Consider the following 26,787-nt stretch of genomic DNA (forward strand, 5'->3'; position numbering starts at 1 on the left):
TAACATAAAAATAGTTTATTTACAGATGCTTGTGTACAAATCAACTCTTTTTGTTTTTAAAGAAAAGGCACAATCTGGGGGTTCGGAAGTCACCTATTTCTATCCTGCGTAGGCACAACAGTGATTGATTTAGTGGATTATTCAAACATGTTTCCAAGGCCACTGTGTATAAAACTACCGTAGAACTATAACAGACAGACAGACGGACAGACGGACAGACAGCGTTAATACGGGGGTGTGGCTGTTCTCTATAGGATGTGTCTGTTGTGAGAAAAGTCTTCTGTGGCTTCAGGGACAACAATCCATCCCAGGGCCAGGAGTGTAAGATAAGGGTGTTTTTGGTGTGGCTGGAACTAGTCAGGTCCTGTCGCTGTCTCCTCCTTCGTCTTCGTCTTCGTCTCTACAGGTGAGTGTCCTCCTCGTCGGCTATGTCCTCCTTCAGCAGGTTGTCAATGGGGACGATCCAGCTGTCGTTGAATTCCCCGTTCAGCGCCATCATCTTCTTCTCCTGCATCTCCGGCTGCACCTCCATCACCTCCAGCGTGGGGTTGTCGTGGTAACCGTTCTCCACCGTGTGCAGCTCCTCCGTCAGGTGCTGCTGCAGAGGTCAAAAAGGACAAAAAACTGTATTCATATTTGATTCTGTATGTTGATTCTGAATAAATAATAAATCATATACTGTAGGGACCACTGGATGCTACAGGGAAACACTATTGATCCTCACAGGCCAAAAGAAAAAAGAACAGCTAGTAATATCTGATCACTTCTTGAGGATAAGGATCATTGGGCCACGTAGAAGACTCTCCACCGACCTGGTTCTCGTTGAACGGTTTGCGGTGGTGAGAGGCGCAGACGGCGAGGATGACGATCATGATGAGCAGAGCTCCGCAGGAGGCCAGGATGGCTATCAGGGTTTTGTTATCTGTCGGTTTCTATAAGCAGAGAATAAAACAACAAGAGTGTAGAGACAGTTAGTGTCCGGCTGCAGGAATCTGAACCACTGACTACCAGTGTTTACATGTTCTGATGATACCATCCAGATAGTGTAGTGACCCTCTTACCTTGGTGATGTCTTCATAGTATTGATTTGCAAGGTTGGTTTTCACTGCAAGATACATTCAAAAGTATTTGTTAGTAGACAATAAAACTACAACTTCTTTAGGTTTAGGCAATAAAACTACAACTTCTTTAGGCTTAGGCAATAAAACTACAACTTCTTTAGGTTTAGGCAATAAAACTACAACTTCTTTAGGCTTAGGCAATAAAACTACAACTTCTTTAGGCTTAGGCAATAAAACTACAACTTCTTTAGGTTTAGGCAATAAAACTACAACTTCTTTAGGCTTAGGCAATAAAACTACAACTTCTTTAGGCTTAGGCAATAAAACTACAACTTCTTTAGGTTTAGGCAATAAAACTACAACTTCTTTAGGTTTAGGCAATAAAACTACAACTTCTTTAGGCTTAGGCAATAAAACTACAACTTCTTTAGGTTTAGGCAATAAAACTACAACTTCTTTAGGCTTAGGCAATAAAACTACAACTTCTTTAGGTTTAGGCAATAAAACTACAACTTCTTTAGGCTTAGGCAATAAAACTACAACTTCTTTAGGCTTAGGCAATAAAACTACAACTTCTTTAGGTTTAGGCAACAAAACTACAACTTCTTTCAAAACGACAACTTCTTTAGGTTTAGACAACAAATCTACGACTTCTTTAGGCTTAGGCAATAAAACTACAACTTCTTTAGATTTAGGCAATAAAACTACAATTTCTTTAGGTTTAGGGAATAAAACTACAACTTCTTTAGGTTTAGACAACAAAACTACAACTTCTTTAGGTTTAGGCAATAAAACTACAACTTATTTAGGTTTAGGCAACAAAACTACAACTTCTTTAGGTTTAGGCAGCAAAACTCAACTTCTTTAGGTTTAGGTAATAAAACTACAACTTCTTTAGGTTTAGGCAACAAAATTCAACTTCTTTAGGTTTAGGGAATAAAACTACAACTTCTTTAGGCTTAGGCAATAAAACTACAACTTCTTTAGGTTTAGGCAACAAAACTACAACTTCTTTAGGTTTAGGCAGCAAAACTCAACTTCTTTAGGTTTAGGTAATAAAACTACAACTTCTTTAGGTTTAGGCAGCAAAACTCAACTTCTTTAGGTTTAGGGAATAAAACTACAACTTCTTTAGGTTTAGGCAACAAAACTACAACTTCTTTAGGTTTAGGCAGCAAAACTCAACTTCTTTAGGTTTAGGGAATAAAACTACAACTTCTTTAGGTTTAGACAACAAAACTACAACTTATTTAGGTTTAGGCAATAAAACTACAACTTATTTAGGTTTAGGCAATAAAACTACAACTTCTTTAGGTTTAGGCAACAAAACTACAACTTCTTTAGGTTTAGGCAGCAAAACTCAACTTCTTTAGGTTTAGGTAATAAAACTACAACTTCTTTAGGTTTAGACAACAAATCTACGACTTCTTTAGGCTTAGGCAATAAAACTACAACTTCTTTAGATTTAGGCAATAAAACTACAATTTCTTTAGGTTTAGGGAATAAAACTACAACTTCTTTAGGTTTAGACAACAAAACTACAACTTCTTTAGGTTTAGGCAATAAAACTACAACTTATTTAGGTTTAGGCAACAAAACTACAACTTCTTTAGGTTTAGGCAGCAAAACTCAACTTCTTTAGGTTTAGGTAATAAAACTACAACTTCTTTAGGTTTAGGCAGCAAAACTCAACTTCTTTAGGTTTAGGGAATAAAACTACAACTTCTTTAGGCTTAGGCAATAAAACTACAACTTATTTAGGTTTAGGCAACAAAACTACAACTTCTTTAGGTTTAGGCAGCAAAACTCAACTTCTTTAGGTTTAGGTAATAAAACTACAACTTCTTTAGGTTTAGGCAGCAAAACTCAACTTCTTTAGGTTTAGGGAATAAAACTACAACTTCTTTAGGTTTAGGCAACAAAACTACAACTTCTTTAGGTTTAGGCAGCAAAACTCAACTTCTTTAGGTTTAGGGAATAAAACTACAACTTCTTTAGGTTTAGACAACAAAACTACAACTTCTTTAGGTTTAGGCAATAAAACTACAACTTATTTAGGTTTAGGCAATAAAACTACAACTTCTTTAGGTTTAGGCAGCAAAACTCAACTTCTTTAGGTTTAGGTAATAAAACTACAACTTCTTTAGGTTTAGACAATACAACTATAACGTCTTTAGGTGTCTATCTCTGGGGTTTATAGCGACTGATAACGTCTATTCAATAACCTGACAACAGTCTAATCGGCTGTTTACCTTTGCCATTTATCTCCACACAGTCAAACTGTACTTTGTCGTTGGCAAGTTGACGATACGTCAGGGTGCAGTTTCCATCTTGCAAATTGACCAACAGCCGCCTGCACACCTCCACCAGATCTTTCTCGTCCTTTTCCTGAAGGGAGAAATGACACATCTGTAAACATCTAAATCAGCCACATAATTTACTTTCCATGAATGATTGTGAATGACTCAATCTCCGAGCTTCTACCATGATGTCAGTGTTTGGACGGGAAGGTCAAAGGTGACAGCTGAGGTCATATCTTCCTGTGCTGTGTTGTGATGTGTGGAGTATTTCTGGTGTGTTATGGAACGGCACAGCTGCATAGGCAGTCCGAGAGAGAGACGGTGAGTATATAAAAGAGGTGTGGGAACGAAGGAAACTAGTGAAAGGCAGGAAGGGTTCCCACTAAGACACTTTTTCCACCCAGTGACTGGAATCCTTTTTTTATATAGTGAGCTTCACTGCTTCCTGTCCTGTTGCTGGATCCACCCTGAGCCTCCTTCAGCGGTGGGAAGTACTCACAGTTTCTCTTTGACTTGTATATTGGTAATGAAAAGTTGTACATTTATATTAATGACTAGTTTATATATTTAACTGGAACATTTAAAGGGAAAGTCCTTTTTTTTTTTTTTTTTGTAATCTGTCTGGAGCGAAAAACATGTGATCATTGTGATGAAGGTAACACAGTTTATAGTCTAAGTATATAGTATATAAGTCTAATGCAGTGAGTGCCAAAGAGACAATGTATTACGGAGTATTAGGGCCACATTGAGGGAAAAAACATCTGAAATTTACAGAATAAAGTCAGAATATTACGAGAATAAAGTCATAACTTTACTTGAAAAAAAGATGTTATATTACGAGAATAAAGTCGTAACTTTACGACAAAAAAGTCGTATTATTACGAGTATAAAGTCATAACTTTACGAGAAAAAAAGATGTTATATTACGAGTATAAAGTCATAACTTTACGAGAAAAAAAGAAAAAAAAACATGTAAAATTACTTCTTTATAATATTATGACTTTATCTCAGATGTATTTCTTTTCCTCAATGTGGCCCTAATACTCCGTCGTACCGTCGTACCATAGACCTACAACAATGATAAATACAAATGAAAATGTAAACAAAAAAACAGTTTTTTTTTTTTATAAATCCCGAGGGAGCCACTGGAGAGGAGCTGACGAGACGCAGGTTTCTGACCTCTGATGTCTAACTATATGAATAAAGTCACATAAGCAGAACAAGTCAGTTCGTTCATCTGCAACTAAAAGCTGTAACGCCCTAAAAAGAACATGATGCTACAATATATATAAAAGAAAAACACGTCCTATTGTTCTTATTCTTCCTGCAGGATGTTGCTCAATTATTCTCCATCTTTAAACTGGAGGGACTTTGGTGGAGTAAATGTCAGTGAAGAAAGGAGTGGAAGAGGGCGGAGGCCTGCGTCCCGTTGGACGGGACAATAGCGGTGAGAGTCGACGAGAGTCGGAGCAGGAACTGTGTTTATTATCACGTCTATTGTTTGTGTGAATAGAAAACTAGTCTGATGCCTGAAACAGATTTAAAGATATCTTACCACTTGTCCGCTGTTTAGAGAGAACTGCAGAAAAGAAAGTCAGAAAAGAAGTTGCGTCAGTTGAAAGTATTTCAGTAATATGTGTTAAAGTGAAGCTCGGTCTGCTCCCTCATCTCACCGAGAACGTCTTTTGCTGAGCTGCTGTGCTGGTGGAGACGATGGTGGTTGTTGTGGTTGTTGTGGATTGCGGAGACGTAGTTCCAGCTGTGGTACTGAAGCTCACTGCTGCAGAAGGTCCTGCCTTGGTCGTGGTGGACAGGGAGACGGTGTTCCCGGTGTTCCCGGTGTTCCCGGTGTTCCCGGTGTTCCCGGTGTTCCCGGTGTTGTTCCCGGTGGTGTTCCCGGTGTCCCCGGTGGTGTTCCCGGTGTCCCCGGTGTCCCCGGTGTCCCCGGTGTTCCCGGTGTTCCCGGTGTTCCCGGTGTTCCCGGTGGCGCTCCCGGTGTTCCCGGTGGTGTTCCCGGTGTTCCCGGTGTTCCCGGTGGTGTTCCCGGTGTTCCCGGTGGTGTTCCCGGTGTCCCCAGCCAGGTCTGGACTCTTCGATGCTGTCTGATGCGTCCTTGTGGTCGTCCCAGTTGTTGTGTTGGTGCCTTCAACTAGAAACAACATGTGATGCACAACAACCCTCTGAGCCGCTCAGTGAAACACACAGCAGTCTTTATCTTTATGAAACCACCTAATTAAATAATGAATATAGAGTGATATTGTGCTTTTAGCTGACGTGTGTCTCCTCACTGTGTTGAGCGATGCTCCTTCATGTCTATGTAGAGCGAGCACAAGCGCCAGCAACAGGACGCTGACTTTAGTTGACTTAACAGACACAGGTGAAGCTGTTAACAAGACATTTAGGATTCTTACAGACAGTCCCTTTAATTAGCTCAATCTTTGTAATTAGTTAAGCATTTATTATTTTATTATTCACAAGATTTATTTCAAGTCAACTGTTTTGGATAAGTTATGGTAAATGGACATTTATATGTCACCTTTTTTGTCTTCCGATCACTCAAAGCGCTTTACACTACATGTTCACCCATTCAACCAGGACACTTGGATATGTGGACCGGAGGAGCCGGGGATCGAACCGCTAACCTCCAGATTGGCGGACGACCTGCTCTACCTCCTGAACCACAGATGGCCTCATGGCCTTTACAAGTTTTAAATAAACCCTCAGTCGCTCCCATCAGGTGTGTTGTTTCCTGTTGGTATTCGGGGGGGGGGGGTTCACAGAAGAACTGACCTGCTCCGCTGGTGGTGTGAGTCGGTGACTGCTGTCCCGACGTACAGGCACCTGTCGACACCTTTGGGGTCTTGGTTGTCCCCACATCGCCAGACTGATTGACAGGCGCTGCAGTCCCAGTATTACTGGGTACGGAGGCTGCAGTGGTCTGAGGTGTGGAAGCAGCATTGGGCGACACCGCTGAACCGCTGTTGGCTCCTGCAGCCGGGGTCGTGGCGTTTGGTAGGCTGAGGGAGGGAGCAGCAGCTGCAGGAGTGGCAGTAGTCCTCGCAGTTGTCTGGGCACCAGAGACGCTACTGGGAGATGCTGCTGTTGGGCTTTTTGTGACAGTGGATGCTTGTGGTTGGGTGGTGTTGGGCTTGTCTGTAGGCGTGGATATAGTCGGCTGTTTATTGACCGCGACAGCAGGCGTGGTGGCCGTGGTAGTCGGCTTTGCGGATGTCGTCGCCTCAGTAGATCTGTTTGTGTTCCCGGGATCAGTGATCGATGGCACTCCAGTTGGGCTAGGAACAGTTACGGTCGTCACAGCAGTCGTCACAGTCGTCACAGCAGTCGTCGCAGTCGTCGACGCAGCAGTCGCCGGCGTAGTCACAGCGCTCTGACTGTCGCCGTTTGAACAGAAACAGCCTGCAAGGAGAGAAAAACACGATCATTAGATTACAATCAATTAAAACCCTCACAGGTACTGCATTTAGCATCAAACAATATGCTCCCATCATAACATGGCAAACTGCAGCCCAACAGGCAACAACAGCTGTCAGTGTGTCAGTGTGCTGACTTGACTATGACTTGCCCCAAACTGCATGTGATTATCATAAAGTGGGCATGTCTGTAAAGGGGAGACTCGTGGATACCCATAGAACCCATTTACATTCACACATCTGGAGGTCAGAGGTCAAGGGACCCCTTTGGAAATGGACATGACAGTTTTTCCTCGCCAAAATGTTGCGTAGGTTTGGGGCGTTATTTAACCTCCATGACAAGCTAGTATTTTTCAGACATTATTCTGACATATTTCAGACTTTTTCAGGAACGTTTTTTTACATTTTTTTAGATTAGTTAGATACTTGCCCAAAGTATGTCCGTACCAAATTTCAAGACTTTTGACCAATCAGATCAAATGTCTCTTATCATACTAAATACAGTCTTTGGGCACAAATGGGTTAATAGAAAGGTATTGATTATTGCAGCTTTCATTTATAATAATAGCATTTTTTTTAATGGTCAAATTCAAAGCTGGCGTCGACCTCTGACCCCTGGACTTCCTGCGGTCGGTTGCGGACAGCTGTACGCTTCGGCCACAACAGCGCTCCGTCTTCTTCTGTTCCTCTATTTATAGTTGACCAGGACAGGATGCCGCACACAATAAACTTGGAAGCACCACACCCCGCGACCACGGCCCCGTTTGGACTGAACAATCCTCGCCGCCTGACTCCACCGGGCAGAAAACAATGGCTTTACCCACACATCCCCCCCCCCACAACCTCCGGGCTTTCTGACCTCCACCCACCTCCAGAACATCCACACACAGCCACCGGATCATCAGTGTGATACTCCCTCAGAGGACCATAACGGTGTTTTAACAAGCTCCATTGTCCATCGAGCAAACTGAAACTACTGATGAGTACATGCAGTTGAAAGCTCCAGAACGGAGACTAAATGGTCGTCAAGAATGAACTTTGACTCTCAAAATACTTCATAATCGAAGTGCACCCTGCTACCGACGGATACCACACAAATCCTCCTCTCACAAGTCACCACGGCAATCAGTGTGGCGTGTTTAGGTCACATCGGAACGATAAGGCTATTATATATGTTTTCTTATTGTAAACAAATCTCACGAAAAGACCAAAATCAACAATCCATTCGTCCGTGTTCTGGTCAGAGGGATCCTGACAGATCTGGTTCTGCAGGTTTCTCTGAGTCTTGCTCATCAGGAGTCATTGGAGTCACCTGTGTTCCCCCTCAGCTGCTGATAATCAGCCTGGCTGGGAGGCTCTATATCAGCAGGTTGGCTGCTCAGTTGGTTGTGTGTCTGCAGAGAGTCAACACCTTCAGTTGGCTCTCTGGGTTTGTGTGTGTCTTTAGCCAGCCTCTGCTTCTCTTTGTGTCCCCCCTCAGTGACTCCCAACTTACATCTCATATTGGTCCGATACCTTCTTTGTTGGTGTATCATCATTTCTGGTAGATTTAGTGGGCGGTTGTGGGGAGTTATGTTCCCCTCAGTTTCCTTTTAGATCCCAAGGGACCCTTTTATTATTATTTCTGTGTGCAGTTTAGTTTTGCTGGTTTCCCAGTAGCAACCCCTGTCATTCAGTTTTTTTTGGGGAACGTAACAATTGGGGGCTCATCCGGGATTTAAATATAAACCACCGGATCGCCACCAAAATCTAATGAATTGGTCATTGTGCCACACCCAACCCCTCCAAAAAATGTCATTCAAATCCATCGCAGACTTCTGGAGTAATCCTGCTAACAGACAAACAAACCAACGCTGGTGAAAACAAGACCTCCTTCCTAGGCCTTTGGCCTTGGCGGAGGTAAAAGTAATGAATTTCACAAGACTTAATCTTTAAGTTTACATGTTAAAATGTCACTAATTCATGGATACCTCCAACAACCTACATTTATTGCAGCAAATTCTCCAGTCAGCAACAGTAAGAAACATATTTTAAAAGCTCCATGTGCTCGGACATAACTCACTCTTCTTTATCTGATGTTCAAGAATCCCTGAAAAGCTTATAAGCCACCTAAAGTTCATACTGAATCAAATGTTCAGCATGTAAGGAATTGTTGCTCAGACTTTGTATAACATAAACAAACGTTTCCCCCCACAACCTGTTCAGGATACTCTCACGAGCTATACCCTGGCCAGTAATTCCAACAGCATGTGAATGCAGCATTAGAACGGTGTCAGGAGTGAGCAGATAAGGTCAAGTGGAGGCTGGTAGAGCCGAGCCTGTCCTGTCTCTGGAAAGCACCGACAACATCACTTATTAGCCCCTCAGCCTGCTGCCGTAAACACCGTTACTAAGAGAGCGAGGCTGTCGGAGATCTCCGCTCAGAGGACTCCTTTGATTGAGCTGAGTGTTCTGAGCTACAGGACATGAGAGACTCGCTCCTCTGAGGCTTTATGACAGCATATAAGATTCACTTCATGACGGCTTTTTACGTTACGTTAGAGACCCTGAATCCAGCCGATTTTAGACTGTTACCAGACCATTAAATAGGTGTTATCAATCGCTTTAAGCCCCATCGATGTTGGTCAATAGGGGCCTATTACACCCACTAGTAGGTTTTATCATCTATTGAAACATAAAGAAGTTGTAGTTTTGTTGCCTAAACCTAAAGTAGTTGTAGTTTTGTTGCTTAAACCTAAAGAAGTTATAGTTTTGTTGCTTAAACCTAAAGAAGTTGTAGTTTTTACATCGTAGTAGGTGTAGTAGGCCCCTACTGACCCATATCTATGGTGCTGATAGTGACTGATAAAGCCTCTTTAATGGCCTGATAACAGTCAGAAATGCAACAAACATGAACTAAAGCTGTTTTTTTAAACTGTGTTCATAACGGAGGATTTTCTCATCAATGTAACTGTAAAACTTTCCAACATGACATCACATGAAGGAAATTCAGTCCACTGATGTCGGAGTTTTTCCAAAAGACGATTCAAGGCTGCAGATTGACACACTAAGTTATTCCAGTGACCAAATCTTTCCTCCTAACCACACTCACTTTATCTGGCGTGATGTCTTCATAATGAATCAGTCATTGTCTCGTCCCGTCCTGCTGTCTCCTCTTTCACTCCCCCCCCCCAGGTGTGGCGTCTTGTTTTTGGCGTGACCCCGTTGACCCGAGCTGTCACTGATGCGTCTGTTTCTTAGCGGGCAACAGCGCCGGTTAATTCCCACTGCTATCAGCTACTAAGGCTGTTTTTACCCCTCGCCCACTCATTCCTCACCACACACACACACACACACACACACACACACACACACAACCTTTTACTAGTTTGTTTACGTCTAAAGAGCCGTTACTTTAGTTACTTACTAGAATAACTCTCACTCTTTTTTTAGAATGAGCATAGTAACATATTAGAAGTGAGATAAGCACTTAATCGCACATTTTTTCTGTTCAAAATGAACCTTAAAGGGAGATTAGTCAAGTATTTAATCCTCTTATCAACATGGGAGTGGACAAATATGCTTCTTTATGCAAATGTATGTATATATTTATTACTGTAAATCAATTAACAACACAAAACAATGTCAGATATTGATCCAGAAACCCTCACAGGTACTGCATTTAGCATAAAACAATATGCTCCAATCATAACATGGCAAACTGCAGCCCAACAGGCAACAACAGCTGTCAGTGTGTCAGTGTGCTGACTTGACTATGACTTGCCCCAAACTGCATGTGATTATCATAAAGTGGGCATGTCTGTAAAGGGGAGACTCGTGGGTACCCATAGAACCCATTCACACATCTGGAGGTCAGAGGTCAAAGGACCCCTTTGAAAATGGACATGAATGTTTTTCTCACCAAAATGTACCGTAAGTTTTGAGCGTTATTTAACCTCCTTCACTAGAAGCTAGTATGACATGGTTGGTACCGATGGATTCATCAGGTTTTCTAGTTTCAGATGATATCAGTATCTTCACTCTAGCTTTACAACTGAGCCGCTACAACCTCAGAAAGATCGATTGCGTTAATGTGTTAAAATCACTTTATTTTGTTTTTCATGTGCTGCAGACAAACGTCCCTACAGCACTAATGATATACAGCACATACCTAACCTGAATGAGAACAATAGAAACAGCTGGCGGAAAAAAACAACTGAAGTCCATTTAGTTTAGTTAACGCTTATTGCAAAATTAGAAGACACACACACACACACACACACACACACACACACGCGCACACGGGCCCAAATCAACAGAAGTGTTTCCTGTCACTGAAGCCAGCCAAGAAGAAGTAGAGAGAAGAGCCAGGGAAAGGACAGCAGGTCGGTTCTCACACCCTCCGTCTGCTGTCTGACCCTGGATCAGGTCAAACACACCACGACACGAAACACACAGCAGAACGACACGCTATCACAGAGAATTCACTCTAAAGGACAGGTAGAGACACGGAGGAGCAGACGGAGGTCAGAGAGGTCGCTAAGTTCACGGTCAGGAGAGCAACATTAGTGACGTATTTCAGTGAGTTCTGGATCAATATCTGTCATTGATTTGTGTTAACTGAGTTACAATAATAAATATATACATACAAAAGAAATATGGGATTCATTTTGCGATCACTGAGTTTCATGGCACAGTTTGTGTGTGTGCCGGCTATCCATCCAGTCACCCCCTCCGACTGTAACCCCGGATTAATGCACGTCCGAGCATGAACGTGCACCGCGCTCGCCAAGCGGAGGAGAGTAAATAAATAAATGTAGCTGTTGCTCCGGAGCAGCGGCGGGACAAAGCTGCCCGTTAGCTGTGTGACAGCCACACAAAGGCCCCTCCGGCCCCCACGTGTGGCCACGCAAGAACGGGCTACTCCCTCGCCGCAGCCCCCCCATCCTTTTTACGGGTCCAGCTGCCCTCCCCCCATCCTTGTCCCCTTTGAGAGAGAGGTAATTCAGCTCTCCGTGGGACTGGAGGTCTTCACATTGTGACGGGAGGTGAGGAGCTGTGAATGTAAAAACACTCGGTGGGAATAAAAGAGAGACGAGTGAAAGGGAGGAGAGAAGGAAGGACGGGGGGGGGAGAAAGTGAAGAGGGGTCCGAGACACCGTAAATCTAACGGCCACATGGAAATGACTGACCACACACACACACATTCACACACACACACACACACACACACACACATGCTGGCACCTTTTCACACATTATCCACAAACAACACACTCCCTGTCCTTGGAGACCAGACTGGTATGTGTGTTTATGTGAGCTGTGGGGGGGTGCTGATGGTAAAAGTTCAATGTTGAGCTCCGTCACACACGCACACACACACACACACACACACACGCACACACACGCACACACACACACATAACGCACACACACAGCGCAGGGTAGCAGGCTCGTCTCTGAAACCATTACAGCTGTGTTACAATACACTGAGCATGTTTTCTCTGTAGTACTATAACTTTATTTATACATCATGTAGAGACAAACTGAAGTGGGATTTCCACGGCGTTTAAGTGAAGGGAAGATATTGGAATTATATGAAACTATAAAACCGGATGAATCCATCGATACCAACCATGTCATACTAGCTGGTCATGAAGGAGGTTAAATAACGCTCCAAACGTTCATGTCCATTTTCAAAGGGGTCCCTTGACCTCTGACCTCCAGATCAGTGAATGTAAATGGGTTCTCTGGGTACCCACGAGTCTCCCCTTTACAGACATGCCCACTTTATGATAATCACATGCAGTTTGGGGCAAGTCATAGTCAAGTCAGCACACTGACACACTGACAGCTGTTGTTGCCTGTTGGGCTGCAGTTTGCCATGTTATGATTGGAGCATATTGTTTTATGCTAAATGCAGTACCTGTGAGGGTTTCTGGATCAATATCTGTTATTGATTTGTGTTGTTAATTGATTTACAATAATAAATATATACATACATTTGCATAAAGCAGCATATTTGTCCACTCCCATGTTGATAAGAGTATTAAATACTGGACTAATCTCCCTTTAAGGTACATTTAGAACAGATAAAAAAAATGTGCGATTAATTTGTGATCAACTAATAATCGCGATTAAATATTTAATTGATTGACAGCCCTAACTCATATACAGTACATAGGGAATATACACTATATACATGAAACTATAGGGAATGATACAAAAACAAGTAAAAGAGACAAATCCAGTGGTGTTTTACACCTTATAGAGAACGAAGAGAGGCTCGGTGTGTCGGCACGTTTCATGTCGCACACACATTTTGTTCGGCGCTATAATGGAGCAGCAGCCGTTTTCTGTTTTCCTAAAACCTGAGGAGTGACGGGAGTTCACACAAAGTGATGAGGCAGATGAAAAGACTGATGAGAAAGATGAAGTGAGGAGAGGAATGAGGAGGAGGAGGAGGAGGCGGCGAGCGAAGGTCCATGACGGTACCAGCCACAGGCCTGATTAATAGACACCTGGGCGTGCAGCGTGGCATGCTGGGTAGAGGGAGGGGAGTGCGGGGTTACAGTAAGAGGTGAAGGCGAGCGGCTCTTTATCTGCAGGCATCAGACAGTGATGAAACGCTCGGCTTTACAGAGAGCAGAGGTTCCCTCCCTGAAGGAACATGCCAGCCGTGCCTGGCCTTTAAAAACAAGATCCAAGATCCAGCGCATCTGGACGGAACAACGCGGCTCCTAAAAAGGGCTGCCTCGGACCTTCAGGGTCCTCCAGGGAGGTCAGGAATGTGAGTTGCATTACCAATGGAGGTTTGAGCTATAAAACTGAATCGTGATTGACTGGGAATTACTCTGCAGGTGTTAGTTTTCTCTCCTCTTTGGCATCGACTCTGCTCTAAATCCTAAAGGGTCACAGCGACTACCAATCAAACTTGTTGCCAACCATTTTCAAAACAAACCAGAGTTCAAGACTGACTGGTTTCAGCACATATCGGCACGCTGTGAAGATCTATTTGCAGAGACTGAAAACTTTCCTTGAGATATCTTATCTGGTACAATAAACAGCACATCTGTCAAGGTTGTGTTTGGGAGCAGGGACTGGTTTAAAAAGTAGCTCTAATGGGGCGTTCAAGGACGCGTTATCTGCAGACAAACATTAAACATTGACAAATTCAACGACATTATTAAAACTCTCAAAAAAAGCTAGTAAGGGGACCTTGAGTTATGAATTTTGTTGTCAAAAAATAAGCAAACGGACATCAAAAGATCTTTTCTTATGTGAACTATCAGGTATCGGAGGGTCCTGACGACACGCTCACTGTGGTGGATTCTCCGGGATTTAGAAATCTAAAAATTTGCAGGTAAATTTCTACATCTGAGACGACGTGTATAGGAAGACAAACAACAAGCCTCCATCACAACTCTTCAAAGTCTTCTGAGGTTTTTAACACAACTTATATGCCACTAAGTTTCTAAAGTTTCTAAACTGAACCCATGATTACAGGGAATGAGAATCACGGAGCATTCTGGGGCGCACTGCCATCATGGAGGGTGTAGCATACGAATCGTACATTATATATCACCGGTCTATTCATCTGTCATCTGTCAATCATCAGAAATGTATAAAGTACGTGCAAAAGACAATTTCCCATATAAAGAGAAGCAAAGGGGTGATATATATTTCAAAATTGAAGTTTAGGATATCGATCCTTACGAATTAGGAGGACCTTGACAGCTCGCCACACATTACGGTCGCTGATGTGTTTTGCCATTAGTGAACATCGTCAGAAGTTCAAACAAAATAAATCTACAAACAGGTAGGTATATAACCTTCAGATCTACAAGCCAACTTGGCTGCGGGCGTCACAAACTTTCTCATTTTACAGCTAAACCGTTCACTACAAGATGATTCTGAGAACATCTGAGGAGAGAAATAGGCATTACAGTAACAGAATATTGATTCATATTTGATCAGCGCTGCCTAGTTTGACCGTTTGGTCGGAGTTCAGAGTGATTGACAGCTGCTCAGAGACGGCAAGGCTCCAGATCAGCTCTGATTGGTTGTTTTCCTCCGGTCAGTGAAATCCTTCAGATGCCGTTAGGAGCACCGGAGGACACAGAGGAACATGATTTCAGATTACCTGTCTCATGCACTACTGTCAGGACATAGCGACCGTTTTATAAAAATAACTTTAATTAATGCGTCCATGGTCGCTCGTAGTAACTTACGGGAATGGTTGGCGTAGATAATAAACACAGATGAGTATGTATTTAAAACTGATTTAAAATGAGGACACCTGCATGTTGTGTTTGTTTTTTGAGCGACCACGACCTCTGTTCTCTTGAGAATAGTTTTTCCTGTTTTCAACAACACGTTAACAGAACACCAGATTAGATCCTAAGTCTCTAAGTTGTTTTTCATGAAACGAAACCAACGGCTTCTCTGGAAATATTCTATTCTCATCCAACTGGATGAAAAGCCTCCCTGCAGTGGGAGAGGGAGAGGGCGAGGGCGGCTTCAAGGCCGTCTCCTGCCGCCACGCCCTCCTTTGGGAACTGGGATGTTGATAAAAGTTTTGTGTTTTTTTCCCCATCTATTGTTCTCCGTTCACTCCCGTGTGTGTACGCCAGCCAGCGCAGCCGACCCCAGACGAGTGTGTGCCAAGCAGGCAGCGGTGTGTGGACGAAGACGAGGCCAGGAACCCCCGACCGCCCGTTATCTTGTAGGAAACGGACAAGTCGTGAACCCGCAAACACAACAGAGAGATGGTCTGCGTCGGGGTTAGGAAGTCCTGGAGAGGAGAGATAATATTAAGATAACTGATGATCTTCCAGTTCACGAGCCAAATGCTTTATACACCGATCAGCCAGAACATTAAGACCACCTGACTAATATTCAGTAGGTCATCCTGACCCGTGGAGGCATGGACTCCTCTAGACCTCTGAAGATCTGCTGTGGTATCTGGCACCAAGCCGTCAGCAACTGAATCCACTGAGTTATGAAATGTTTTTTTTTTCTTTTTGGAAATGCAAAATGTATTTACTGTATTGTAAACAATAAACATTTGTCATGCTACATGGCCTGAACATTGTGTTGATGTAGTGTGTAATGAAGACTCAGTAGTGTTGGAGGCTGATCTGACAACATTGTTTTGGTTTTGCAAGAAGTTTTTGTGAATGTAGTTTGAAAAGTTTGTGCTGACAGTTTTGAGAAAAGGGTGGAAGGTTTTAAGGAATGTGTCTTAGCGATTGTGGAAAAAACTGTAATCATTTGATGATTCACTAAAACGCTGCACATCTTGACAACATGTTTACCTTTCAGATGAATGTTCAGCTGTAGTTAGCAGTGAGCATTGTTGGAGGTGCAGAAGAAGGCATAGAAAAAAGTAAAATAGCGTGTTCAAAAGGAGCCGATGCAAAGAGAAACTGACTGAAAACGGCGTGTTTATGAGGAGACAGATGGAGGAGAAATACATGTTCATTCTACCTGCAGGAAGTCCAGTTTGCTTGATTTGCAATGAAACAATGGCCATTGTGAAGAAAACCTAACACGCCTCATTTTGAAAATTTTTTTGTCCCCAGATCATCGAGGTAACAGAACAGAGAACTGAGCTGAAGGATTTAATAGTTTTGAACACAATAATCTTACATCTCCTTGAATAATATTCAGAGGAACAGCTCAACATTATCCGTCAGGAGTGAATGTGAAAATCAGCACCACTCTCATATCTGTCCGGTTAACACAGGCCGAATATGTGCCAGGAGTTTTTCTTGGCTGGGCGCAGTGACTTCCTGAAGTTTTGTGATCACCGTGACAACCAGCGGAGACTTCAGGAAGCTGCTGCGCCCAGCCAAGAAAACAGTCGTGCACATGACGCACATGAAGCCCCGTCCAGGAGAGCCGGAGACCTCGTTCACAAGATGAAGATGTCATTCTGAATCTTTTCAGAAACATGGATTCACATTTTTAAAGCTGTTCTTCTACTAATAATAATGTGTACGGTCCAAAGTTAAATGAATCACTCTAATGTATATCAGTGGAGGATCAAGAGGGAGATCAAAATATTAATTCAGATTCAGATTCAGACACCTTCATTGATCCCAAGAAGGGCAATTCAATTCTCAGCTTACCCCACAAACACACACAGACAAACATCCAACATGTTGTCAATCACAGATCAGTACGACTGACAAACAGAGGTCGGTGAAGGAAAGCAGATAAGATAATAAAATAGATAAAAAGAGAAAACGAATATCTAATAAACAGACATTAAAAAACTGTCAATAAAAATCTCACGTGAAATGACTCCCGTCTGAGTTTAATAACGTGATAACAGAAGGAATAAAAGAGTTGGAGTAACGGTTAATTCTCCTCAGACGTGCCTGATAACGGCGGCCTGAAGGCGTCAACGAGAACTCAGGAGACCGAACATGAAGACGTTTACTGATGATATTCTTTAGTCTTCTTTAACCACCTGATCTTCCCAGAGGGAACACAAGTCTCTGTTGGACTCCAGTAATCTTGGAGCAAACTTTAACAACGCTATACAGGCTTTTTCTGTCCTTAATGGTTAAAGCCAACAAATAAAAGAAAAGGTTAAAAGACTTTCGGTAAAATAAAAGTTAGTTAAGATGCTCTCGCTGACATTAAAAGAGTTCCTCAACAAATAGATTCTCTGTTGACGTCGTTTGACGATGTATTAATATGAAACTTTACAATCCAACACAGTTCCAAGATATTTATATGACTCCACAGTCTGAACGTCTTCGCCGTGTGTGACACTAGCTTTGAGTAAGTGGCCGAAATAAACCATTACCAAATCATTTATAAAATATGTTTCTTTCTTCTTTTGTTATTGTGATACTGAATGTGAATTAAATTATAACAAGTAACCAACTAGTGTAAAATAACACCGTGGGTTGCTTTTCCTCCCGTCCTCCACAATGTTTTGAGTCTTATGGTACATGCCCACAGGGGCGTTTTTTATCGCGAGGGGACACGACGCTTCCCAGCATTGGACGCTTGGTGTGCTGTCCCTAGAAACAAGGCACTCGGCTCCTGATTGGACGAACGCTTTCCCGCCGTTGGCTACTGCTCCCAGCATTCAAACCGGAACCAGTATGGAGGCTCGTTTGGAAACCTTCTCCTCTTATTTTAAATAATTCACTGAAATGTGTTTCTGAAAACATTTGAGGCGAGAAATAATCCATGCAGTTGACGAATCTGTCTTTATTTTAGATCGACAACGTTTATTTTAAAAGATTCTCGGGAGTTTGGAGAGGCGGCGAGTCGCGTCGGATGCCCGTGATTTGCATAAAGTAGACGAGCCCTCAACTTTATGCAAATGAGGAGCGGGCGTCGTGACGCCTAGTCTCTCGAATCGCGACGCCACGCTACCAGAATGCATTGCGCGGCTGCTTACATAGACAATGAATGGGGGGCGTGGAAAGCACGGAGGCTGTGGACACGTACCATCACTCCTATTCTATTTCTACGGTGTGGCCACGACACAAAAAATTATTTAGCGCGCAGACGTGAAAGTAGTATCGATACCTCTGTGTGGAAAACAACAGTGTCTCTTTCCTTGATGCTCTATATCCACGGTGAAATGACCGATGTTGCATCCTGACATCTGCAGTTCATTCAGATGGTGACCGTGTTTTTCTGTCAGGAAGGTTTATCATATGGATGTTTTAACAACAAAAGCAAACTGCAGATTGTTCAGTACGATAAATAAATCACTCATTTTAGAAAGATCTCACAAAAAGTGACTTAAACACGTGAAGATAGTGTCGGTGTTCAGCCTTTGTACTCTACTGATAACCGTTGAACACACAAACGCAGATGCAACGTTCACACGCACAAAAAAATGTGTCAGGCTTTTTATTTTTAGAATAAAAAGAAGAAGAAGTGCTGACGAGCCTTCAGATTGAGGGTCGTGTCACATGTTTTCTTCACGCGCTCAAAACTAAATAAAAGCCTCCCACCATCTGAATCCAGAGACTGCAGAGTGGTGAGAGAGCGGCAGGTGCATAATTAAAGAAAAACACTTTCCTCGCCTCTCAGCCGGGGGAGAGGTCAGGAGGGGGGGACTTCATTATTCAGCCTCCTTGTGTCCACAGACACGGCGGCTATTGGAGGAGCTTTGGAGGGAGTGGGGGGGCTCTTAACGGTGGGATGGTGGGAGGTGGAGGGGCAGATGTTTCAGCTCCGACTCCTACAGATTTCATACAGTCCACACAGCAACGATGCTTCCCAAACAGGTCAACAAAAACTAAATTAGAGGAGATGCTCGTGCATTTTGCACTCCTCAATTTGTGCACAAAGAAGACAAAGAGGACTCGGAGGACTGGCAGCAACCCCGGCCTGTTGCAGCACGTCGCACAAGTTTGTCCCTCTTCCTCCGACGCTTTCTGTCTTCTCAGAGCCGAGAAACCAATCAGTCGGATGCATTTATGAGATTTTATAACACTAACTTCTATCTTTATATGACATGTGCTTCATGTCATTTTTAAATGTTATGTAACTGCTCTATCTTTGGTATTTGAATCCCATAAACACCCATCTGTTACAAGTATATTAGCGTCATAAAACACGCACACACATCAAGAACTCCTTCATAAATCACTCTATCTCGTTCCCTCGAGTTACATCATAGTGCACTTCTTCCAATCATTCCTGACAGTCCACGCATCGCTGATGTACGGAGTGATGTACTTCGGTAAAGTGTGAAAGATATTGACAGATTCAAACTTCCAGGATCAATAACTGATAACAGAAACGTTGTTAAAACACCAACGAGGGCTCTTTGTAACCGTAGTGAGGTAGAAAACGAGCTACAACCTCGTTTTAATCAACACATAACGCATAATGTCGGTCTCTATGTGCAGCCGGCCGTGAGACAAAGTGCAACGCCAAAAAGAGATGCTATAAAAATATTCAATAACTTCAGCATTATACAGTGTAGTACCACCAGAATTACTTCACTCTGTACATCAGCGATGCGTGGACTGTCAGGAATGATTGGAAGAAATGCTCTATGAAGTAACTCGAGGGAACGAGATGATAAAATGTTTCTCCGTCTAAGTACATACTTACTTAAGTACAGTTTTGAGGTACCTGTCCTTTACTACTGCATGTATTCGACAGCTATAGTTACTAGATATGTTGCCAGGATTGCACATACAAAACATATTATGACCTCAGAAAATACAATGCAACAAGTGGTTCCCAAGCTGGAGGTCACCACAGTTCTCTAAATGTATGTCTCCCTTTCCTTGTGTAATACTGCGTACTTTCACCTCTCAGTGATACAGCGTGAGTAGACCACTGGATTAAAGTACGTCAGATTATAGTTCCACACGTTCATGCATCAGTAAGTCCAACAAATATAATAAAATAACACCGTTCAGCGGAAGCACAATTACGAGCTACTTTACTTGATTATTTTTCCTTCATATTTCTACTCCACTACATGTAGAGGGGAAATATTGTACTTTTCACTCCCGTTATATGACAGGCATAGAGAATACAATGCATTGTTCGTCAAACTCTAATAATGCAAAATATATTATATTATAATCAGTCAGAGGGGCTGTTTGTCTGCAAAATTATACTTTCATTTTGCTACTTTATGTACGTTTTTTGGGATAATACTTTAATAAAAATACAATGTATAATTTGCATTTCTATCAATAATTTTAGAAAAAATAAAAGCAGCAACGTAGTTTAGAAAAGTACTTGACAACAATGCTGTATACGTACTTTTACTGTTGTTTAAGCATAGCTACATTATATTCTACTGTTTTAATAGCCTACTTTTTTTAATTTTTACTTAGGCTAGGTCAAATTTTAGAACTTTTACTCGTAATGGAGTATATCTACATAAATATTAATTAATTAAAAATGAATATTGCTGCTTTTTTTAATATAAAAGATCTGAAAATAAAAACTCAGAGTAGGGAAAAGGTGGGAAACTATTGTGCTACTAATGTGAGTTATGTTCAGGTGAATTTACACTCCGTCTAGTAGTAAGTACATACTACCTGTCCTTTATTACTGCATGTATTCGACAGCTATAGTTACTAGATATGGTGCCAGAATTATACATAGAAAACATAATATTATGACCTCAGAAAATACAAATGCAACAAGTGGTTCCCAAGCTGGGAAAAAATTAAATTTCCTTATGAAATACTGCATACTTTCACTTCTCAATGATAAAGTATTTCTACATTAAGTCAGATTATTCTTCACATTGTCTGTTTTCTTGCAGCTTTAAATGCTGCTGCACAAAGACACCACTCCTGCTTTCACTCCCCAAAAAACAACCATGCACATCCTCTAATATATCCAAATAGAGAAAAGCCACTGTTGCTATTAAACTAAATTGTACTCACTGAGTGGAAGCAGCAGCAGCCACGTGATCCTCACAGTGGCTCTCATCCTGTTTCAGATGGATGGATCCTTCATGCAGCGACTATCCGTTACTTCTTCTTCTTCTGTGGTGGATGATGATGAACCCAAAAGTCTGGAGCCGTCCTGTCACGCCTTTCTCCTTCGATTTCTATCTCGAGTAAATGATCTCGCCCCAACGTATTGTTAAACTTTTCTTCTCTTAAACTGAAAGCCAAGAATGCTTTTGTTTGTCTGTCTCTCTCTGTGCAGACTTTCAGGGATTTTGGGTTGGGGGAGTTAGGGGGGGAGGTAGAGAGTGTTTCTGTGGTCTCCTTGGCTGTATACCGTTGTCTCTCTCTCGCTCTCTCCCACAGTAGTGGCTTGATGCTGTGCTCAGTCCAAATGTTCAGCTGGTAGTTAGCAGCCCAGGAGCTCTGCCCACACTGCCTCTCCCCTTATCATGAGGAAACCAGGGGCAGACCCAGACCAGTCCAATCCCAGCACAGCTCTGGACTCGCCGTCTCTGCCGGGACACTTTGAATAACAAAGGAAGCTGTGAGACAATGTGTTCCCCCCTTTGGTTTTTGATTCATTCCTAAAACGGTCCATGACTCAAGGACGCGGGGTTGAAGTCACATCAGCGCTGTTTGATCACGGGAAAAGGCCTGTTTAGATTCACAGACTCAGCAGGTCTTCATGTGAACCTGCAGCCCGGTCGCACAGCAGACACATTTCACTTTTGTTTCTCGTGATGGTCAGCACGAAATCAATCGGTATGTAATCCACGTGAATTGTGAACCGGGAAGTATTGACGGCAGCAAACGCCGTGTAGCGAGGAGGTCGGGATCTTTACCTAAACCTAACTAAGTAGTTGTTGTGAAGTAACTTCTGTACTTAAGTTACGACACTTCCGGTGTTATTTAAACTAAAACCGCGATCTTTTCCTAAACCTAACTAAGTAGTTGTTGTGAAGTAACTTCCGTACTTAAGTTACGACACTTCCGGAGTTATTTAAACTCAAGCCGCGATCTTTCCTAAACTTAGTCAAATAACTTCCGTACTTAAGTTACGACACTTCCGGAGTTATTAACTCAAGCCGCGATCTTTTCCTAAACTTAGTCGAGTAACTTCCGTACTTACGTCACGGCACTTTTGGAGTTATTTTAACCCAAACCGCGATCTTTACCTAAACCTAACTAAGGAGTTGTTGTGAAATAACTTCTGTACTTAAGTTACAGCACTTACAGAGTTATTTAAACGCAAACCGCGATCTTTTCCTAAACTTAGTCAAGTAACTTCCGTACTTAAGTTACGGCACTTCCGGTGTTTTTTTAACCCAAACTGCGATCTTTTCCTAAACCTAACTAAGTCGTTTTTGTCACGTAACTTCCGTACATAAGTTACACCACTTCCGATATTATTTTAACCCAAACCGCAATCTTTTCTTAAAGCTAAGTAGTTTCGTTGCCTAAGCCTAACCAAGTTGATCTTTTCTTAAACCTAACTAAGTAATTTTTGTCACGTAACTTCCGTTCTTAAGTCACGGCACTTTTGGAGTTATTTTAACCCAAACCGAGATCTTTACCGAAACCTAACTAAGTAGTTGTTGTGAAGTAACTTCTGTACTTAAGTTACGACACTTCCGGAGTTATTTAAACTAAAACCGCGATCTTTTCCTAAACTTAGTCAAGTAACTTCCGTACTTAAGTTACGGCACTTGCAGTGTTTTTTTAACCCAAACTGCGATCTTTTCCTAAACCCAACTAAGTAATTTTGTTGCCTAAACCTAACCAAGTCGATCTTTTCCTAAGCCTAAATAAGTAGTCTGAAAAGACTGGAGCATAAATTGTGTGGACAATCGTAGGAAAACGCTCTAAACATACGTTGCTGAAAGTCGTTGAAAAGTGTTGATGAATTGAAGTGGGAGCCGTGTTTAACGACAGCAAAATGATATTAAAACATCCATTTACAAAGTTGCACACAACTCGTGCAGTATAATCACCGTTTGCTGTGGAGGAACTCAAGATAACGGGGGTAAGTAACTGATATACAGTACAAAGGATCATTTTGTGGGTGAAGTATTCCTTTAAAATCCCTTATTATTTTAAAAGCGTCACGTGCATGAGCAAGAGAAACTTTAATCAACCCGTCTTAGTTGTGTCTTTTCTCAAGTTTTAAATGATGAATATGAATTCATTCCTTCTCCATTAGCCCACAATGATGGTTTAATTTACTCCAGAAATGGGCACATTGGTCCAGCTGGTCGTCGTGTTTGACTTCTGGATTAAAGTCTGCCTTTTTTTTTTTGCCCCGCAGGAAACACCAAGGTTGACTCAGTCGCTTGTAGCCATGACGACGGACATTCACAAACGTCCCAGGAATTGCTTTCAGGGCACTTCTACTACGCCTTCTATTCACTTCGCTCCAGATCTCCCCTGACTGACTGACTGACGGGTCGATTTAATCCAGATCCTTCTCCGAATGCAACAACAACTAACTGTTTTCTCAAAAAGATCTTTGTAATCGTCTAGCATGCTATTGTGCTTCTTTTTGGGGACGTGATGCAAAAGCTCCACACGGCTGCTGCTGCTGATGGGAAGTCTGGGAAACAAATAGGAGAGATAACATCAGAGGGTGTGGAGGTTTTCCTGGGTGTTTCCTGCCACCGGAACAGCGAGGAGTCATTAATAACGAGCTTTAGAGACTGAGCTTCAAAGACACCAGGAGTCACGCTCGGACTGCAGATCTCCAAAAACGTTCACTAACTGATCTCAAGATTGCTGTGAATTCTCCGCATACATGTCGGCCTACGTACTTATACTGTTAGAACTCGCCCTCTGGGACTGCTCGAGTTTGTTCATAGGTCTGATTATGTGTCTGATTTCTTGTACGAACACTTGAATATGTCATAGTTAACTAAAGTCATAACTTTACGAGAAAAGAATTCGTAATATTACGAGAATAAAGTCAGAACTTAATGAGAAAAAAAGTCGTAATATTACGAGAATGAAGTCATAACTTTACGAGAATAAAGTCAAAACTTTACGAGAATAAAGTCAAAACTTTACGAGAATAAAATCATAACTTAATGAGGAAAAAAGTCGTAACTTTACGAGAAAAAAAAGTTGTAATATTAAAAGAGAGAATTAGAGGACCTATTTATTTTTTTTGAGGTAAATCAACTTCCCAGTACGAACACTTGAATATGTCCCTCATTTAAATCATTACGTCCTAAAAGCTGTTAAAAAGCAGATACTAATTTGTTCAACCTGCAGTGGTAAAAGCCAACAAGCAGTCTGGGACTCAAAGTAGTTGATCAGCAGAGTGGATGAAGAGCATCCTTCCTACTCGTGAGTCACATCTGACAAGCAGGCCAATGACAAGAGAACCAACTCAGGAAGCTCTGTGACACATCCTTCCTTCCTCCCTCCCTCCGTCTGTCATCCTCTCACTGATCTGGGACCCAGCTGGCCTGATGAGGTGCATCATCCCGACCACATGGAGCTAATGGAGGGTGAACTCTAACGAGGAGCGCTCGGATCAAACCACTCTGGAAGCACTAAAGCTAACATGACATTCCTCTGACCGGCTGCAGGAATCAGGACGGCTGCTGCTGACAGTCATGCATGCAGGTACCCTCGGAGCTTCGCGCCTCTAGTCCAAACCCAGGGCCCAGCAACCTTTACTGTAAAATAAAATAAAATAAAATCTGTCTGGAGCCGCAAAACATGTGATCATTGTGATGAAGGTAACACAGTTTATAGTCTAAGTATATAGAATATAAGTCTAATGCAGTGAGGGCCAAAGAGACAATGTACTACGGAGTATTAGGGCCACATAGAGGGAAAAAACATCTGAGATTTACAGAATAAAGTCAGAATATTACGAGAATAAAGTCATAACTTTACGAGAAAATAAAGTTGTAATATTACGAGAAAAAAGTCATAACTTTAAAACAATTATTTACTACTTTATAATATTATGACTTTATTCTCGAAATCTCCCATTTATTTTTTTTCCTCAATGTGGCCCTGATACTCTGTCATACCGTCGTACCATAGACCTACAACAATGATTAATAAAAATGGAAATGTAAACACAAAACAGTTATTCATTTCCACTAATTTTTTTAATAAATCCGCAGGGAGCCTCTGGAGAGGAGCTGAAGAGACGCAGGTCGCTGACCTCTGATCTCTAACCAATGATAGCAATAGAGAGTTGTTGGTTAAGACATTTCTAGATTGGCCACATTAAACCATACCACACCAACTATACGTGTGTGTGTGTGTGTGTGTGTGTGTGTGTGTGTGTGTGTGTGTGTGTGTGTGTGTGTGTGCGTGCGTGCGTGCGTGCGTGCGTGCGTGTGTGTGCTGTTGGAACCGTGCCATGCCCTCTCATGTCCGGCGTTTGGGATTCCTCAGCCGTGAGCTCAGCTCCGTGCCGGGCCGGCTCTCCGGTGGTTTTGTCCTCCTCTCTCTCTGGACCCGAGCCGGCCATCGCTCCCTCCCTCGCCTCATTAGCCCGCTACAATGAGGCGGGCATGCCAGGAATGTGAGAGAGCATTCTTCCTTGTGCCCCCCCCACCTCCCCAACTCCCCACCCGTAACCTCCTCAGCACCTTCTGGGTCTCCTTTAAACACTCACTATCCTCCCCCTCCTCTCCTCACACTCCTCATCTGACATAGCATTGCCCTTACACATCTCCTCCTCTCCGGGCTCACGCCTCCCACCTCGGTGCTCCTCGCTGCTTCTCTCCCAGACCCTCAGACCTTCATGGTACCGTCACACACAGATACGATTCTAATCCTCCCCGTTATTTAGAGCATTTTCTGTTATCAGCTCCGAGCAGATTTACTGCCATGAGTGAAACTTTCCTCTTCTTATTGTGACAGATAGTTGTGACTCAGGATTCAGGATTTAACGATGTTCTCTGAGTAACAGCTGGATGGACATGTCACAAATTTCATTAACGCCAAAAAGCTTATTTTCTATGACACATTGCAGAAAAATGAAAATTAATTGCGGTTCTTTAAAAGGGTCAATTTTATTTCTCCTTCAAGTTATCGCTTCAAGCATGGAACAATCATGTTATTCCACACTTTGTGACTGTAAAATACAGTACATACTCTATTTCAGCTTGTTCCAGCTCCTCATTAAAGCTGTATGATGTTCACACCAAGTGAAATATAATGTTATTTATGGCAGCACTATAGGAATACAATGGCCCGAGGGTCAAGAGGTCGTGTTTCCTGAGGTCTGTACTACGAAGCGAGTAAAACATACCCAGGGTATCTCCTCGTTATCTGGCTTCACTAACCCTAACAACCGAGATCACGCTAAACGGTCCTACGACGCTGGTTATCAACTCAGGGTTTCTCCATCTGGCTCTGCTCCGGAGCAGGTTAGCTGTTCAGCATCAGTTACCATGGCGATCTACCCCGGTAAGAAATGATCCAGCTTCGTAGGACTGAATACCCTGAAGGGTTAACCCTGAAGTTACCTCGCTAACGCCAAATCCTGCTTCGTAGTCCAGGCCTCTGGAAGGTTGTTGTTCTTTCTGAAATGTTGTGTTTCAACACGACTTTGACATGTGTCACAGGGCTTTCCATTAACTAC

At 42.5% G+C, this 26,787-nt stretch overlaps 1 protein-coding gene and 1 long non-coding RNA gene across 4 annotated transcripts in view; one reads left to right on the top strand and one right to left on the bottom strand.

Annotated features, from left to right (window-relative positions):
• podxl (podocalyxin-like) lies at positions 1–21,622 on the bottom strand. Of its 3 annotated transcripts, XM_037759838.1 has the most exons (9): positions 21,174–21,622; positions 6,152–6,778; positions 5,295–5,510; positions 5,035–5,231; positions 4,917–4,940; positions 3,314–3,449; positions 1,062–1,105; positions 813–932; positions 1–598 (listed from the first exon to the last, which is right to left on the bottom strand). In XM_037759838.1, exons 1-9 carry the CDS (start codon positions 21,217–21,219, stop codon positions 401–403), a joined length of 1,608 nt encoding a protein of 535 aa, XP_037615766.1. In that variant the 5' UTR covers positions 21,220–21,622; the 3' UTR covers positions 1–400. The 3 variants fall into 3 exon arrangements, with proteins under 3 accessions (XP_037615766.1, XP_037615765.1, XP_037615764.1); XM_037759837.1 differs by having other exon boundaries at positions 5,041–5,510; XM_037759836.1 differs by having other exon boundaries at positions 5,035–5,510.
• LOC119482392 overlaps positions 7,930–26,787 on the top strand; it is a 21,823-nt gene continuing 2,965 nt past the window's right edge. The window contains exons 1-2 of the long non-coding RNA XR_005205417.1: positions 7,930–8,231; positions 15,957–15,968. This is a non-coding gene — a long non-coding RNA (uncharacterized LOC119482392). The remainder of the gene's footprint in view (positions 8,232–15,956; positions 15,969–26,787) is intronic.

This window comes from Sebastes umbrosus, chromosome 23 (assembly GCF_015220745.1).
Source record: "Sebastes umbrosus isolate fSebUmb1 chromosome 23, fSebUmb1.pri, whole genome shotgun sequence".
Classification (NCBI taxonomy): Eukaryota; Metazoa; Chordata; class Actinopteri; order Perciformes; family Sebastidae; genus Sebastes; species Sebastes umbrosus.

Bases quoted from the DNA above. Each gene is read 5' to 3' on its own strand.
- podxl (XM_037759836.1), bottom strand. From the start codon at position 21,219: ATGAGAGCCACTGTGAGGATCACGTGGCTGCTGCTGCTTCCACTCA. The intron at 1,106-3,313 runs GTAAACAGCCGA...TGTATCTTGCAG, and splicing joins TGTGGAGATAAATGGCAAAG to TGAAAACCAACCTTGCAAAT. The intron at 933-1,061 runs GTAAGAGGGTCA...CTCTGCTTATAG, and splicing joins ACTATGAAGACATCACCAAG to AAACCGACAGATAACAAAAC.